This window comes from Gorilla gorilla, chromosome 9, assembly GCF_029281585.2.
Source record: "Gorilla gorilla gorilla isolate KB3781 chromosome 9, NHGRI_mGorGor1-v2.1_pri, whole genome shotgun sequence".
Classification (NCBI taxonomy): Eukaryota; Metazoa; Chordata; class Mammalia; order Primates; family Hominidae; genus Gorilla; species Gorilla gorilla.
This window is the reverse complement of record NC_073233.2, coordinates 83,169,452-83,187,726: the sequence shown is the minus strand read 5'-3', so window position 1 is coordinate 83,187,726 and position 18,275 is coordinate 83,169,452. Positions and strand designations below refer to the sequence as shown.

Genomic DNA, 18,275 nt, shown 5'->3' with positions numbered 1-18,275 from the left:
GGGAGGCAGAGCTTAGAAGTTTGAGACTACCCTGGACAACATGGTGAAACCCCATCTCTACTAAAATACAAAAAATTAGCCGGGCATGGTGGCATGCACCAGTAATCCCAGCTACCTGGGAGGCTGAGGCAGGACAATCGCTTGAGCCTGGGAAATGGAGGTTGCAATGAGCCTCGCTGGTGCCGCTGTACTCCAGCCTGGGTGACAGAGTGAGACTCCATCTCAAAAAAGAAAAGGAAAAAAAATTCCTTGTTTAGCTGTATCATATAGAATTATAAAATCTTGTTTTGGTGTAATCAGTCTTGGAAGGTACTTCATTTGGGTTCCTTGTTGTGTAGCCCTCTCCCTGACAGGCACAAAGGGACACTGGGAGGACTGATGGCTCACAGAAGAGCAGTGAAATATTAGTGTCAAAGTTGGTCCACAGGTACCCTATGCTGCAGGTGGGGAACGAGGCTCACTGGAGAAACTGACATTCTGGTTCATGGAGAGTTGACCTACCTGTCTTCCTGGCAGCACCACCTTGATGGAATGGAATCAGAAGACAGCATCCAGCAGTCTGCACAGACACGGATAGGGCATGTTTGGTTTAGGCATGTTTTTCTAGAACAGCGGATCTGAAACATTTTTAAATTTGCAGCATGAAATTCATTTTACATTGTAATTCAGTACACACACATTCACCTGAAACAAACATTTTGCTAAATAATACTCTTTTTTTTTTTTTTTTTGTGAGGCAAAGTCTTACTCTGTCGCCCAGGCTGGAGTGCAGTGGTGCGATCTCAGCTTACTGTAACCTCTGCCTCCCGGGTTCAAGTGATTCTCATGCCTCAGCCTCCTGAGTAGCTGGGATTACAGGCATGTGCCACCACATCTGGCTAATTTTTTGTATTTTTAGTAGAGACAAGGTTTCACTATGTTCACCGGGCTGGTCTCAAACTCCTGGCCTCAAGTGATCCACCCGCCTCGGCCTCCCAAAGTGTTGGGATTACAGGCATGAGCCACTGTGCCCAGCCAATACTCACTTTTTGTATCAGCCAGGAGAAGCTAGCCTGTGGCCGGTAAGAACCGCCAAATCTTAGTGGCTCAAGAGCTTTCATTCTCCCTTATGCTACACATCTGTCATGTAGTGGGGCAGCCCTGGGATTTAGGCTGATGGAGGCTTTCTCATCCAAATCATTGCTGGTTTCAGTGGCAAAGGAAAGAGAGCATGGCAGGCAAAAGAATGCTCTTCCCAAAGATGTCTACATCATAATCCTTGGAACCTGTGAATAAGATATGTCACATGGCAGAGGGTAATGACGGTTGCAGATGGAGTTAAGGTTGCTAATTAACTGACCTTAAAATAGGGAGATTGTTCTGGATTATCCAGACGGGTTCAACGTAGTCCCAGGGGTCTTTATAAATGGAAGAGAGAGGCAGAAGAGGAGGTCAGAGTGAGGCAATGTGATAAGAACTCAACCTGCTCTTGTTGCCTTTGAAGACAGAAGCAGGGGCCATGAGCCAAGGAATGTGGGCAGCCCCTAGAAGCTGGGAAGGGCTGGGAAACAGATTCATCCCTTGAGCCTCCAGAAATGAATGCAGCCCTGTGGGTACCTTGATTTTAGTTCAGTGAGGCCCATTTAGTGTTTCTGAACTACCAAACTATAAGATAATGTGTTGGGTGTGTGGGTTTTTTTTTTTTGAGACAGGGTTTCACTCTGTCGCCCAGGCTCAAGTGCAGTGGCACAATCTTGACTCACTGCAACCTCCACCTCCTAGGTTCAAGTGATCCTCCCATCTCAGCGTTCGAGTAGCTGGCACTACAGGCACACGCCACTGTGCCTGGCTAATTTTTGTATTTTTGTAGAGATGGGGTTTCACCATGTTGCCCACATTGGTCTTGAATTCCTGAACTCAAGTGATCCTCCCATGTCGGCCTCCCAAAGTGCTGGGATTACAGGCATGAGCCACCACACCTGGCCTGTTTGTGTTGGTTTAGGCCACTAAGTGTGTGGTAATTTGTTACAGCAGCCATAGAAAACGAATACAGAGGGCATGGGGAATCAAGCACCAGCACTTAAATCTGCCTAGCACTGACATCTGGCACTTCTACTCATATTTCATTGGCCAGAGCAAGCCACATGGACATGCCTAACTTCATAGGACCAGAGAAATCTGATACTCCCATACCCCCAGGCTTAGAAGGAAACTGAATTTTGGTGAATATAGTAATGTCTATTATACCTTGCTACCTGCAGTGCATGCTTATATTTTCTAGTCTATTCCATTCCATTTCATTAAAAAAAATTTTAAGTTATTTATTTATTTATTTATTTTTGAGACGGAGTCTTGCTCTGTTGCCCAGGCTGGAGTGAAGTGACATGATCTCAGCTCACTGCAACTTCCGCCTCCGTGGTTGAAGCGATTCTTCTGCCTCAGCCTCCCGAATAGCTGGGATTACAGGTGCATGCCACCATGTCTGGCTAATTTTTGTATTTTTAGTAGAGACTGGGTTTCACCATGTTGACCAGGCTGGTCTTGAACTCCTGACCTCAAGTGATCCTCCCACCTCGGCTGGGATTACAGGCATGATCCCAAAGTACTGGGATTACAGGCATGAACCACCATGCCCAGCCATAAATTGGTTTTATTATCAACTAGTATGTTGTGACCCCCTGTTTGGAAAACATTACTCTACAGACCCTCTTCTGCCCGGGCCTCCTCGACCATATGACACACCTAGATGTGTGACACACCTAGGTATAGCTGATTGGCCCAGGTGTAGAACACATGACCAGTGCTGACCAATCAAATTCCTCTACTGGGAATTTGGAAGTGGGCCATTCAACCAGTTAGCAGTGGGAAGCTGAGTGAGAATCAGAGTGGAAACAGTGTCAGAGTGGGAGTCACATCCAAGCCAAAAGGATGGAGGAGGAGAAAAGCCTTGAGTAAGTAGAGAGAGCTGGTCCACAGAGGCAATGGGGCAGCCGCCCAGAAAGCAGTGCAACCGGGGGAAAATGAAGCCCCAGGAGGAGAGGTGCAGAGAGAGTGAGACTGCCTGAGATTCAGATGGCTTCCCAGATCCTGCGCCAGCCCCCATGTGTCCTGCCTGCATCCTGTGAGAATTTTGCCTTCTTATAACATGCCCTCCCGCTTTTCTTGAGCTACCCTGGGTGGTGGGGTTGGGTGTGGTGGGGGCTGGTTCTGTTCCTTGTCTCCACTGAGCCTTAATCAGCTGGAACACTGCTGGTATTTCTCTTATAGGCACCCAGCTCTGTGAATCAGGCTGTGGGGCATAGATGGGGCTGGGCATGAGGCAGACCCTGCCTCTGGCATCCTGGAAATTTGGCTTTGACCAGTCTTGGACGTGTGTGCTTGTTCTTCAAAGTTGACAGGCAGAGCCATCTGTGTGACACTGCATAGGTGGAGGTCCCAGGAAACGAAACATCCTCACAGGGGCCTCTTTTCTGATAGTGTTAGGGTCAGGAAGTCAGAGGAGTTTTATCACAGAGGGCTTGGCAGTGTCACAGAGTGGAAAGGACATGGGCTTGGGAGACAGGCAGACCATGCTTCACCTTGGTGAGCTCAATTTCCTCATCTCTGAAATGGTATTGTAAGGATCAGCAGTGTTCTAGGAAAAATACCTAAAGTCATGTCTAGAGCATGGCATGCTCTTGGGGAATGTGGTGGCTGCTGCTGTTGTTTGAGGAAGCCATCAGAGTCCTGCTTCCTGAAGGAGGTGGTCCTGGTGCTGACAAGGTTAGCAGCAGGTCATTCCCCACTGCTGGCCACACTTCCTACCCTGGCCACTCTCACTCTGCCCCTTGCCCCTCTCCTCTCCTCATTTCTCCTCTTTATTGTTATTCCCGATGTTGATGACAACACCCGGTTTAGGAAAACAGCCGGGTTGGATATGAAGCACCCAGCTTCTGGAGGCAGGCAGATAGAATTGGGTCTGAATCCTGACCGAGCCCCTGGCTTGCTGTGTGTTCTTGGGGAAATTACTGCGTCTCTCTGAGCCTTGAGCTAATTACCTGTAAAATGAGGATGATAATCCCCATTTCACAGAGCTATTATGAGAAATAATTAGCCACTCAACAAAGTTCTGTCTTCTCTCCCTCCCTTCTTAAGTTGCCCCTTCCAGCCTGACCAGGGTGTCTCACTCCTTCCAGCAGTCCCTGGAATGGTTTTCCCTGACTCAGTTGTTTGTGGCCGCAGGCACTTGTGGCCTCTCCTTTCCCTCAGACCATGGGCTCCCGAGGCTTCTGGAAGCAGGTGGAGTCCCTTGTGGCCGGTGCCACTTCTCTGGTCTTCTCTGCACGTCCGGCCCCAGCTTGGGAGCTGCTGCTTCAAACCTTGTGATCTGTATTTTTCCTCACTTTAGCAATTATCACACCCCAGCTGACTGTGGCATCTTCACATTCTGAACACTAATAAATATTTATGAGAAGGAAGTTAGACGCGGTGGCTCACGCCTGTAATCTCAGCACTTTGGGAGGCTGGAGGTGGGAGGGTCACTTGAGGTAAGGAGTTTGAGACCAGCCTGGCCAACATGGAGAAACCCCATCTCTACTAAAAATACAAAAATTAGCCTGGCCTGGTGGTGCACGCCTGTAATCCTAGCTACAGGGGAGGCTGAGGCACAAGAATCACTTGAACGTGGGGGATGGAGGTTGCAGTGAGCTGAGATCATGCCACTGCGCTCCAGCCTGGGCAACAGAGCAAGACTCCATCTCAAAAAAATAAAAATAAATAAATAAATAAATAAATATTTATGAGCAGGAGAAAAGCCCAGGGCTCCCAGGGGAGGTGGGGCGGGATGTGCCAGGCTTCTTAGCAAGCCGTGCTCACACTCATCAGTGGTTCCTGCCAGCCCAGAAGTGAGAGGTGGGGGTGGGCAGGGCCAGGGCTATCGATGCAGCGCAGAGCCACCACCCACTCGCCTTCTCTTCTGGAAGGAGGCAGGAGTGGCTGTCCATGTGCCATGGCGGGCCTCACTGTCCTGCCCACCCTGGTGCCTGCTGGACCCTGTGCTCCTTGGGGAGGACTGGGTGGCAGGAAGCCCTCTCAGCCTCATGTGTTCCTGCCCTACCCCTCTGTCCATGGCTGTTTTAGCCTCTCTTATTCCATCTTTTATTTTCGCCCGTCCAGGGCCTGTGTCCCTATCCTCCCCTCTCTTCCCCAACCCCCTCTCTTATCTCGCGGTCTCTGTCTCTGTCTTTCAATTTTCTTCTCTCCCTCCCAACAATTACTTTGAGAGATCCTGGAGCTAGCTGTTGGCAGCTAGGGAAGGGGGTCTCAGGCTCCAAGACCCAGCTCGGGGGAGAGGGCAGGAGGAGATACGGAAGGCAAGTGAGTTCCACTTTTTGGGAGTCATGGACTACATCTCAACCTGATTCCTTATCCAGCTGGGTGACCATGGCTTATTCTCTGCCTTTCCTGGGCTTCAGTTTCTGTGAAGTAAGGCAGTTGATTCCTTCACTCATTCATTCATTCACCTGTTCAACTAATGTTTATTGAGTGTTTGCTACCTGCCATTCATCAATTTTTGTTTGTTTGTTTTTGAGACTGAGTCTTGCTCTGTCGCCCAGGCTGGAGTGCAGTGGCATGATCTTGGCTCACTGCAACCTCCGTCTTCTGGGTTCAGGCAATTCTACCTCAGCCTCCCAAGTAGCTGGGATTACAAGCGCCCACCACCATGCCCAGCTAGTTTTTGCATTTTTAGTAGAGATGGGGTTTCACCACATTAGTCAGGCTGGTCTTGAACTCCTGACCTCCTCGGCCTCCCAAAATGCTGGGATTACAGGCATGAGCCACCGTTCCTGGTCCCATCATTTATTAAACAATGATTGCAGTGCTGTTCTGGGTGCTTGGGATAGATGCATCTGTGGATAAGAGAGACAAAGATCCCTGCCCTTGTGGAGTGACATATTAGCAGAGTAGACACATCATAAACAAGCAAAATATGTGTACATTCGAAAGTGGTAGGTGTTGGTTGGGCGTGGTGGCTCACGCCTGTAATCTCAGCACTTTGGAAGTCGAGGTGGGCAGATCGCTTGAGTCCAGGAGTCTGAGAACAGCTGAGCAATTTGGTGAAACCCCATTTCTACCAAAAAACAGAACAAAACAAGAAAACAAAAAATAAAAATTAGCCCAGGGTGGTGGCATGTGCCTGTGGTCCCAGTGACTTGAGAGGCTGAGCAGGAGGATCGTTTGAGCCCAGGAGGCAGAGATTGAAGCAGTGAGCTGAGATCACGCCACTGCACTCCAGCCTGAGTGACAGAGTGAAACCTTGTCTCAAAAAAGAAAGTGATGAGTGCTATGGAAAAAGAAGAAGTAGAGCAAGAGAGGGACTTCAGGCCCCGGAGGCACAGTGGGGTTGAGCATGCAGATGTCTCGGGGAGAGCCTCCCAGAAGAGAACTGTCCCCGAGGTGGGAATCGCCCTGGTGTGCTTGAGGACCAGCCGGGGGTAGATGTGGCTGGAGATGGGTGAGGGAGAGTAGTAGGAGGTGACACCGGGAGGTGACGGTAGATCACACAGACCTTACAGCATGCCAGGCTTTTCCTCACATGAGCTCGGAAAACTTGCACTTGGAGACTCCCGCAGCCTGCCCTGCAAAGACCTGACTGCAAGGCAGCTGTTGCGTAGCCCAGGAGAGCTCTAATGGCTATCGTGGAGGCTTACAAGTGGAGATGGTAAGAGCGGATTACATGGGCACTGTTCGGATCTCAAGCCTGCATGGTGCCTGTCAGTCACTCCAGCCCTGGTCCCCAGTCCTGCCTCAAGGTGGCCCGCAGGAGCTTGTGCCTGGGCAGGATACGCGAACCCTGGCCTGACCTCTCTTTCTCTCCACAGAGTGTTCAAGAAGGCCAGTCCAAATGGAAAGGTGAGTCTGTAACAGCTGCGCCCAGCGCCTCCCTGACCTCACACTCTGGTCATTTTCTCTTGGGAAGCAGAGGAAACGGCATGTCCCCTGAAATGCACACCTCTGTGGGAGGGGGCAGGTGCTGCTCCCCGTCTTAGGGGTGACACAGCTCTCTCTCTCGGAGCTGTCAGTTGAAGGGGGAGGGACACACTCAGGAAACTTTCAGAGTGGGGAAGCACAGCTCCCCTGAGCTCTGGTATAGGGAGAGACGGCCTGTCGTAGAGAGACTTCAGTGGTAAGTGCCGAGGGCCGTGGGGGAGTGAGTGCCCTGCTGTGAGAGGACCCTAGCGTCACCTCCTTAGCCAGGGCAGCTCCCAGGGCCTGGCTTCCTTGCTTTCTCCTTGTAGGCCCAGACGCCATCCTGCTTCCCCCTCAGTTCAGCAGGTAGACATTACTGACACCATTCCACACCAGGTCTGCGCTGAGCCGGCGGGGACAGGGGCAGGGGCAGGGTGTACTGAGATGAATGAGGCACAGTCTGTGCCTCTCACAGCCAGATGGCAGAGGCAGACACAGAAATCCATCATTTCAGCATGAAGTGGCAGGCGGGAGATACGGGGCCATTGGGGCTGCAGGACCCAGCCTGGTGGGCAGCGGCAGCTTCTAGGAGGGATGCATTTCCAGCAAGGCAAGGTGAAAACAGCATTGTAGGCGGGACATAAAAGCATAGGAACTGTGGGAATCTTAAGCAGCTGAGTTCAGAGTGCCAAGAGGGAGGCTGAGGCTGAGAGGCTGCAGGGCTGGTCACGGGAACACTGTGGCTTGGCTTATGAGCTGGCCTGGGTTGGCAAATAGCACCACGTTTGCTTCCACATCTCTCTTCTGTGCCCACAGTAGATAACATCAGTCACCATTGCCCTTCCCTGCTGCACCAGGGTTTCATCTTAGATTCCTTCTCAGCCCAGATCCGAGACAGCTCCCCGTCCCCTCTCCCCACCGGTAGATCAGAGTTGGCACTTGGAATGAAACCCATTTGTCATCCTTATTTTTGGACACTGAGGAACCACTAATGGGTTTCAGGTGGCAGTAGCATGGTTAGATTTGAATTTTAGGGCTGGGCACAGTGGCTCACACCTATAATCCCAGCACTTTGGGAGGCCAAAGTGGGTGGATCACTTGAGGTCAGGAGTTTGAAACCCTGTCTCCACTAAAAATACAAAAATTAGCCAGGCATGGTGGTGCATGCCTGTAGATCCAGCTATTTGGGAGGCTGAGGTGTGAGGATCACTTTAACCCGGGAGGTAGAGGTTGCAGTGAGCTGAAATTGCACCACTGCACTCCAGCCTGGGCGACAGAGGGAGACCCCATCTCAAAAAAAAAAAAGAAAGATTTGCATTTTAGGGTGACTAGTCTAGCTAAGGAGGAGAGCAGGCTCTCAGCGAGTGAGCAGCAAGGGGCTGGTGTGGTGGTCTAGGCAGGAGTGGCTGTGGGGATGGAGAGGTACGGACTTGAGAAATAATGATGGCGATCGAGTCACAAGGATTGAAGGGTTGTTGAGGAACAGCACACATCAGGGTGACGCTCTGGATCTGGTTTAGCCGCTGGAATTCTGTCTCGGGGTTTTTCCCTCCCGGCTGGCTACTGAGTGGGGCGTGAGCCCCCAAACCCTCAGTGCCTCAGAAGGCAAGTCGTCACACACAGAACTGCTAACTGTGTGAGGCGGTGCATTTGTTCATTAGCTGGATGTCACCTTTCCACAATGTATATCTATTTTAAAACATTGTGTTGTACATGATAAATAACATATACTTTTAACTCAATTTAAAAAATTAATTAGGCCGGGCACGGTGGCTCACGCCTGTAATCCCAACACTTTGAGAGGCTGAGGCAGGCTGATCACCTGAGGTCAGGAGTTTGAGACCAGCCTGACCAACATGGTGAAACCCCATCTCTACTAAAAATGCAAAAATTAGCTGCGTGTGGTGGTGCATGCCTGTAATCCCAGCTACTCAGGAGGCTGAGGCAGGAGAATCGCCTGAACCCGGGAGGCGGAGGTTGCAGGGATCTGAGATCGCACCGTTGCACTCCAGGCCGGGCAACAAGAGCAAAATTCCATCTCGAAAAAAAAATTATTTAAGAAAAAGGAAACGAGTCCTCGTATCAGTGGATCCCCGCCTGGCTGCATGGGAGAAGGAGCAACTGAAGAACACAGCGCGGCCCGCGTTCAGAGCCTCTGAGGGCTCAGCGCTCCCGCCTGCCTGGGGGCTCTCACCCTCTGAAAGGCCCACACTCCCACTCACCCGGCTTCTCTGCCGCTGCTGCTCCACCGGCAGTGGTGCTTGGCATGAAGATCTCTCCGGGCCTCCGTGTCCTCATCTGTAAAACAGGAACAATAATGACTCCTTCAAGGGTTTTGGGAGGAAGTGGTGCTTTTAAGATTTTACAGGGGTTTGCGAATCTTGGTATTAGGGCTGGGGTGAAGGCCCAAGTCCAGTTAGGATTTTGATAAGGGTTAGGGATGGGTCTGGAGTTTCAGAGGCTGCCCACAGGGTTTCCTCCAAGACAGGGTCCTGTGTCCTCTGGGCCTGCAGCTGCTAACACCCCCTATGCCTCTCCTCCTCAGCTCACCGTCTACCTGGGAAAGCGGGACTTTGTGGACCACATTGACCTCGTGGACCCTGTGGGTGAGTCCCTGGAGGGCGAGAGGAGGGCTGGGGGAAGATGGGACTGGCCAAGCCTCCCAGAAATAGCTCTCAGCTCCCTAGAGGGGCCCGGTGCCAAGAACGGGGGTGAATGGCTTCCTGCTTCAGGCAGCAAGCATTTACTGAGCAGCTACTTTCCCACTCAAGTGAGGACTGCAAGAAGAGACTGTGGGAAGGACTGAGGTGAGAATCAGGGAAGACGTCCTGATGATGGTAAGAAGGGTGAGGGTGATGACGACAGACACTGACACTTACTATAAGGCGTGTCATGTAGCAGACAGTGGGGGTGGCTATGATGACTGTCCCTGCTTTACAGACAAGGAGAATGAGGCACACAGTGGCTCAGTGACTTACTCCAGGTCACAGAGTGAGTAGATAGAGGAGCCCGGTTCAAACCTGGCAGAGTCTGCAAAACTCTTTGTTCTGCTTCCTTGTGATGGCAAAGAGTGGGAGACACAGGGAGAACCCTTCTTAGGACTTGTGAAATGGGGGCTGTCCTCATGTACATGGGGGTCCTGCTAGAAGCTGGGCTGCGGCTGAAGGCACCTTCCAAGTTCTTGTTCAAGTTCAGGGTTTTGCAATTTCTGCATGCTTGACGTTTTGGATTGGATAGTTCTTTGTTGGTGTGGCCTGTCCTGTGTGTTATAGGCTGGATAGCCACATCCCTGGTCTCTACTCATTCGATGCCCAGAGTACCTCACGCTCCAGTTAGGCCAACTAAAAATGTCTTTAGGCCAAGTGCGGTGGCTCACGCCTGTAATCCCAGCATTTTGGGAGGCCGAGGCGGGAGGATCACTTGAGGTCAGGAGTTCAAGACCAACCTGGCTAACATGGTGAAACTCTGTCTCTATTAAAAATACAAAAATTAGCTGGGCATGACGGTGGGCACCTGTAATCCCAGCTACTTGGGAGGCTGCGGTGGGAGAATCGTTTGAACCTGGGAGATGGAGGTTGCAGTGAGCTGAGATTGCACTACTGTTGCCCAGTCAACAGAGTGAGACTCCATCTCAAAAAAAAAAAAAAAAGTATTTATTCATTGCCAAAGTGTCTCCTTTGGGGGCAGAATCACCCTGATTAAGAGACTGCTGTCATTGGAAGAGCCTTGGTCTCATGGCCTCTTCTCATGTCTGTTTGTGAGAGGGAAGCCTAAAATTACTCCTATTTTATAAATGGGCACAGTGAGGTCCAAAGAGGTTCAATGATTTTTTAAAGATGAGCAAACCAGCTGGGCGTGGTGGCTCACGCCTGTAATCCCAGCACTTTGGGAGGCGGATCATCCAAGGTCAGGAGTTTGAGACCAGCCTGGCCCACATGGTGAAATATCATCTCTACTAAAAAATACAGAAAAAAAAAAATAGCCGAGCATGGTGGCATGCATCTGTATTCCCTGCTACTGGGGTGGCTGAGGCACGAGAATCGCTTGAACCCAGGAGGCAGAGTTGCAGTGAGGGAGATCATGCCACCACACTCCAGCCTGGGTGACAGAGCAAGACTCTGGCTCAGAAAAAAAAAAAAAAAAAAAGGATGAGCAAATCAAAGTGAGGCCTAGTATGGCCTTTCCCATCATGTCCCTGTGGGCTGTCCTGGGTCCAGGGCAGGAGTGATTTGTGTGGTTCCTGAGCCAAGGAAGCGAGCCCGGCTGCAGGCTTCAGCTCACCAGGAGGAAGACCTGGGGACCCTGGGCTCCCAGGGCCAGGGGGCTGTCAGCAGAGCCCTTCATGGCCTAGAGCAGAACACCCCCAATTCTCCCCTCCAACTCTGCCTGGGATGCTGTTTGGTGTCTTCTGAAGCTCAGTGTCCCTTTGCCATTGGCATCTTCTCCCTGAGGTGGCCTCTCAGAGGCCGGGAGCAGGCATCCTGGTGTTCACCTGTGGCTGCTTCATGTTGTCATTTCCGGTGGGCCCTCTGAGGCCAGGGTTGTCCATGCCCACTGGCCTACTAAGGACAGCAGCAGAGGTGGCCCAGAGACTGGGAGAGGACAGGGGCAGGAAACCAGCCCCCAACACATGCAGGCACCCTGAGAGCTGTTCAGCAGGTGTTCACAGAGCACCCCCTTTGTGCCAGGCCCCTTGTGAGGCCTGGTATCCCCGAGAACTCTGGGGCACTGTGCAGAGCTGATCAGGGACTCACTGTGAGAGATTCTTCTCCCATAGTGACCCTGCCATTTGGCTTGATCTGATCACACCCTCCCTATGCTTACCGGTTCCCCACCAAACCTGCACGCAAGTCCAAGCCCACTGGCCTGCCCAACAGGACACTGATGATCCATCCTGGCCCTCCTCTTCCACCAGCAATGGAGTGACAATGGGTTAGAGGGTAGGGGGAGAGAGAGAGGAAAGAAAGGTTTGGCCAAAGATAGACAGGGGATGTCAGCCAAGGGGGTGACCCTGAGCCAGTGTTTCTGGCCTCCTGGGGTGCTGAGCAGAGATGTCCTTTGTGTCCAGCTGGACTCTGCCCCCGCGGGCAGGCCTCAGGGCACTGAGGTGCCTTCCACAATCTGCAGAGTGCTCTCGAGTGCTCGGCACTGTCTAAGCGCTGTACACATATGCACATTCACACATGTACCCGTTCAGTCGTCACGGGAGCCCCATGAGGGAGGCACCGCAGATCACAACCCCCAATCCACATGTGCCAAGCCCAAGCTCTGAAAACCTAACATTGCTTCCAAGTTTAATGCAGAATTCATTTACTGGCAAACCTGACCCAAACTGATGCGAGGCTATTTATGCCTGATTTAGCCTCTTGGTGAGAATATTTGTGTTTTCCTACAGAGGTATTAATGGCTTTAATAATAGGGTACAGATCTTGCAGAGGTCATTACAGAATATATGGAACATGTACCATTTTGCCTATTTTATTTTATTTTATTTTGAGACAGAGTCTCGCTCTGTTGCCCAGGCTGGAGTGCAGTGGGATGATCTCAGCTCACTGCAGCCTCTGCCTCCCAGGTTCAAGTGATTCTCTTGCTTCAGTCTCCCGAGTAGCTGGAACTACAGGCGCCCGCCACCATGCCCAGCTATTTTTGTATTTATAGTAGAGATGAGGTTTCACCATGTTGGCCAGGCTGGTCTTGAACTCTTGGCCTCAAGTGATCCGCCCACCTCAGCCTCCCAAAGTGTTGGGATTATGGGCATGACCCACCATGCCCGGCCCATTTTGCCTCTCTATACTTCGCAATTTCTGAATTCCAAAGAATACCTGGTTCTAGGAGTTTCGGACCTATGTTATTATTCTTACTAACAGATGAAGAAACAGAAATGGTCTCTAACCTGCCTAAAGTCACCAGCTGGGTCTGTTATACTGGCCTGGGATGGGGGAAGGGTGGAGCATGGCGGAGGTGGGCAGTGCCACCCTCTAGGTGCCGGCCTTTCCATTTTTCTCGGAATGATTTTAGATGAACAGATGGTTGGATCTGGGCTTGGGCTGGTGTTGGGGGCACAGAGGTTTGGGAGACCAGGTTGGGAGAGGCTGCTTACTCTCTGTTGTTTCCCCAGATGGTGTGGTCCTGGTGGATCCTGAGTATCTCAAAGAGCGGAGAGGTAGGCTGTGGCCCCCATCCCCAGCCTGTCAAGGGCCTCCTCTTCCCCCCGGACCTCTAGCATAGGAACTCCCTGCCCATCCCCACTGGTTCCCCTGAAAGCCCCAACAAATACCCCCACAGATGCCCTTGCCTCCTCCAGCCTGGGATGGCCCTGCCCGAAGCCTACTTTGGGAGGTTTCCCCATGCCCTGAGCACTTTCACATCAATATGTCATGACTGTGGCAAGGCTGGGGATGCCAGCAGGGCAGGAGTAGGTTCTTCTTTAACAGAACAGAACATTGATACCGGGGCAGTATCAATGCGCAGGAAGACAAGAGTGCAGACTGAGCTGTGACAAGACCCTTGCCGTCCAGATACCACCCAGCACTTGCCCTGCCCCCACAACTCCCTGCTCCTTCCCCAGGTCCCCTACCCCCACCCCAGGCCTGCCAGACTACTCCAGCCCCCACCAAGCCGGTCAGACCGTTTCCATACCCCTCCACATATGCCCTGGGGAGAGGTGGGAGGGGGAAGGACAGAGCTGGCTCAGCAGGCAGCCCCTTCCTCCTCCCAGGGGCCAGGCCATGGCATCCTTCCGGTACTCACTACCAGCCCTCCTGGTGGAGACAGTGCAGCCATCCCCACAGAGCTTGGGACAGGCCTGGGGCCTCCAGTGGGGCCCGTCCCAGGGCTGCTGCCGGCACTCTGGGGGGCTCGCTTGCTGCTCTCCCAGGCCGCTCCTCAGTGCTCCTCGCTCCCCACAGTCTATGTGACACTGACCTGCGCCTTCCGCTATGGCCGGGAGGACCTGGATGTCCTGGGCCTGACCTTTCGCAAGGACCTGTTTGTGGCCAACGTACAGTCGTTCCCACCAGCCCCCGAGGACAAGAAGCCCCTGACGCGGCTGCAGGAGCGCCTCATCAAGAAGCTGGGCGAGCACGCTTACCCTTTCACCTTTGAGGTCAGGAACTGCCATCCCTGGGGCCCCATTCCAGAAACGCCGCCTCTAGGAAGCCCTCTGGGGTGGGCATAAGAGGGCGGTGAGGGTCAGCTGCTCCCTGCCACCCAGTTTCCCAGTGTATGCTGGGACCTGGGGCACTGTCACCTGTGTTACCTGGTAAGTGTCTCTTCTCCAGCCCCTGCTGGGGTTTGTCACCTGTACCTTTGGGCTACTCCTCAGACCCTTCTGAGGCCAGGTCATTGGTGGGAGAAAGGGGGTGCTAAGGGGCTTCAGAGAAAGAAAGAGCCCTTTCTGTCCCCTGAATCACTGCAAGGTGTTTCCCGCTCAGATCAGCTCCCCACTTGCCCGGCAGCAACCCAGCTCGCAAGAGAGGGATGGCAAGTAGGTGATCTGTCTGCCCCACCACCTTTCAAATCAGAGACTTTAAGATGCTGGATTTCAAAATCTCAAGTTTCTTAGGCTCTCTGATTCTGAGATTCAGTGTGGTCTCTCCCTTTCTTGGAGGCTGAGAGAGTGGAGAGGGTCATGGAGTCACCTTTTCCACGTAGACATGTTAGCTCCCTATGGCTGCTGAAACAGATTGCCACAAACTCGGCAGCAATTAAAACAACACAGATGTATGAGCTTACAGCTCTGGAGGTCAGAAGTCCCAAAACAGGTCTCAGTGGGCTACCATGGAGGCGTGGCAGGGCTGGCTCCTCTGGAGGCCCTCGGGGAGCGTCCACCTTTTCCAGCATTGCTTTCCTTGGCTCACAGTGCCTTCCTCCATCGTCAAAGCCAGCGGTGGCCGTTGAGTGTTTTGTACATCCCATCACTGTGGCTCAGACATTTCTGCCCCCTGCTTCCACTTCTAAGGACTCTTGTGATTATACTAGGCCCACCAAAATCATCCAGGATACGGTCCCCATCTCAAGGCCTTAATTGGATCTGCAAAGTCACTTTTGTCATTAAGTTCCCAGGTTTGGGGGATTAGGGTGTGGACATCTTTGGGGAACATTATTTTGCCAACCACAGTAGACATCATAGAAAGATCTATTTAAACTATTGCTGTGAGGACTGGGCTGGGCCAAACCCTTTAGATAAAGAAAACTCTTTATCTAAAGAGTTTTAGATGGGGCATGGCTTGGCATGGTCTGATGGGATAGACATGGCCTGTCCCCTGGGGCCCTTGGTCTGATGGGTGTATGGGAGTGTCTGGGCTGCAATACATGAGACAGGACAGTGGTGGATGTGACAGGTGGCTCGTTCTGTCCTCTTCTTGACAGATCCCTCCAAACCTTCCATGCTCTGTGACACTGCAGCCGGGGCCCGAAGACACGGGGAAGGTAGGTCACCCCAAGGGGACTATCTCTCTGGCTCCAGGAGTCTCATGTCCCCAGGTCCCTGGCTTTCTCCCTGGGAGGTGCTGGACACACAGGACCACTCTCCCTGTTGAACAGTCTTTGTGTCTAGGCTAAGCTGGTCCCACCTTGGACAACCAGTCTCTCTTCAGACAGGGCAGCAGGTACGGGGTCAGCCTCACTCTCCCATTCAGTGATGGGTCCGGAGGCTCTCCTGGGTGGCATTGGCTGCAACAGGACCAAAGTGTTCTGAGGACCTACACCTGACCTCATGTAACCCCTGGCAACCTGGAATCAAAGTGCAATCATCCCCATTTCACAGATGGGGAAACTGAGGGTTGGAGAGAAGTGACACCACTAGCTCCAGACCTTTGAGCCCAGCTTCCTCATCTGCAAGATGGAGATAACAGCACGTGCCTCCTTGTCTTGTTAGAGGGATACCAGAGAAGCCACCCAGGGCCGCACATAGTAGTAGGCGCCCCTAGTCTGCTCAGGTGCCTGTTGCTGTTTCTGGGCAGCTGCCTGGATGAGGATGGCCACCCAGACTGAGGCAGGAATCCAAAGAGCAGAGCCCCGTTTGGGTGGTTTGGGATGTCCCATGTCAGATGGAGGAGGCAGCACAGCATTGGGGCTGAGCACAGGGGCGTTCCCCTGCTTCTTCCAGACCAAGAAAGGCTGGGCTGTGGGAGCTTGGTGTTCCTGTCCAGTGTCCTCGTTTGTAAAATGAGAGGTGGGCTGGCTATGTACTGGGGACCCTGCTTCTCCAAGGCCCTGTGGTCAGTGACCCCTTCCCCACAGGCTTGCGGTGTGGACTATGAAGTCAAAGCCTTCTGCGCGGAGAATTTGGAGGAGAAGATCCACAAGCGGTGAGTAGGATGCCAGGGTGTGGGCCGCCTGCTGGGTGAGGGAGGGAGACAGGATGGGCAAAGTCCAAGAGGAGATAAGTAACAATACCTGGAAGTGTGTGAGGAGGGGCGCACATTCCAGCCTTGGAAGGGCACTCTGGAAGCTGGGAGGTCACGGAGGGCTTCCTTGGGGAGGTGGCTTCCACTGCCCGGGTTCAGGCTGCAGCATCTTCTCCTTTGCACCATTGTGGCAGCTTCCTCCCTCATCTCCCTGCCTCTCATTTCATCCCCTCCAGACTGCATGTCTTTTTAATTTGTTTTGGAAAAACCCTAAATTCAGATTGTGTTAAACAGTGAGCAGGCTGTTTCCTGACCATCCCCATTTTCCAGTTTTCCTCCTGGGAGGCGTTCAGCAGGAGTGGAGTGTGTGTCAATGGCAGCTTCTAAGTGAGGAGGAAGTGGAGATAGTGAACCCATCCAGGGGAGAGTGACAGGGAGGTCGGCCCACATCTAAGAGAGGGGAAGCGTTCTCTGGAGAAGCACAGCCCGGGCAGACAGAGAGCCCAGGCTGGCAGCCAGAAACAGCTGGCCCGGATGTCTCATGCCTGCCCCTCCTGGGTCGGGCTGTGCTCTCTCTGTCTGCCTCCTGGAATAGCTGGTGGGCCCTCGACGCTGATGTTCCTGCATCCAGAGGCACTGTTCCCAGAGGAGGTTGGCTGAGGGCACAGCAGCCTTTTTAGGGCGTGGGCTGAGTTTGCCACCTGGTGGCTATAGGGTGTATTGCATGCATTTGCATCTGCAGCCCTGGCAGCTGTGTGTGGGGAGATGGGACTTTTCTCCCTTGCTTCTGTCTCCCTTTTACTCTTAAGACCTGAGACCAGGGAAAAGGAAGGGTGCTGTGGGATGTGGGAGGAGGCTTGGTAAGCACAAGAAAGAGGAGGTGACATCGAGAGCCACCCCTCTCACCCTACCACCAATGGGACATTTAAAATCCACACCAAGGAGTTACTAATAATGATGATATAGAAGCTATCATGTATCAAGGGCTGATTAGGTGCCAGACACCATTTACAGTGCTGGGCTGTATGAACTAATTTAATCCTCACAGCAGCTCTAAGAAGTACGTCCTGGCTGGGCGCGGTGGCTCACACCTGTAATCCCAGAGCTCTGGAAGGCCGAAGGCAGGCGTATTACTTGAGGCCAGGAGTTCCAGACCAGCCTGGCCAACATGGTGAAACCCCATCTCTATTGAAAATACAAAAATTAGGCAGGTGTGGTGGCATATGCCTGTAATCCCAGTTACTCAGAAGGCCGAGGCAGGAGAATTGCTTGAACCTGGGAGGCAGAGGTTATAGTGAGCTGAGATTGCGCCACTGCACTCCAGCCTGGGCAACAGAGTGAGACTCCATCTCAAAATAAATAAATAAATAAAAATTAAAAAAGGAAAAAAAGAGGTAGGTCCTTCTGTCATCACCCTTTACAGATTAGGGAACAGAGGCAGAGAGAGGTTAATGTACCCAGGGCCACATAGTTAGTAAGAGGAGAGCTGGGAGTTTGACCCTGGCTCCCTGGTTACAGGCAATGGAGGCAGCTTATCTGAGCAACGGAGATGCCGGCATTCCCAGCATGCCACAGAGATGGCCTCACCAAGTCCTCCTCCCTCACCAGATCCTCATTTGCTCCCTGATCCCCTGTAATCTTCATGGAGCCAGTCTCATCCATGGGCCTTCTCCCCTCCCTGGGCTTGTCCCCTTCACTGGCTTGCATCCCCCTGACTGAATCCACACCTCCTCTCTGAACCCCAACGCCTCCCCAAGCCCCATTTCTTCTTGAGACCGCTGTCCCCTCTGCATAGTTTTACATAATAGATATCTGGCAGGTGTTTATTATATGGCAGGCACAGTCATAGGTGCTGAGAGTACAGCTGTGAACACCTTAGACACAAATTTCTGTCCTTAAAGAACTTACACAAATAGTGTCCTATGTCACCAAAATAGATGACAGAGGGACACTATTTGTGTATGGTGACATAGGGAGGCAGGAAGTGACAATGTTACC

General features: G+C 52.4%; 1 protein-coding gene across 3 annotated transcripts in view; it reads left to right on the top strand.

Moving 5' to 3' along the window:
• ARRB1 (arrestin beta 1) overlaps positions 1-18,275 on the top strand; it is a 91,615-nt gene that overhangs the window by 54,423 nt on the left and 18,917 nt on the right. For all 3 annotated transcript variants that reach the window (XM_004051821.5, XM_004051822.5, XM_019037256.4), the window contains exons 2-7: positions 6,840-6,870; positions 9,473-9,533; positions 13,046-13,090; positions 13,836-14,032; positions 15,298-15,357; positions 16,171-16,238. In XM_004051821.5, the coding sequence (XP_004051869.1) occupies positions 6,840-6,870; positions 9,473-9,533; positions 13,046-13,090; positions 13,836-14,032; positions 15,298-15,357; positions 16,171-16,238 (462 nt within the window). The remainder of the gene's footprint in view (positions 1-6,839; positions 6,871-9,472; positions 9,534-13,045; positions 13,091-13,835; positions 14,033-15,297; positions 15,358-16,170; positions 16,239-18,275) is intronic.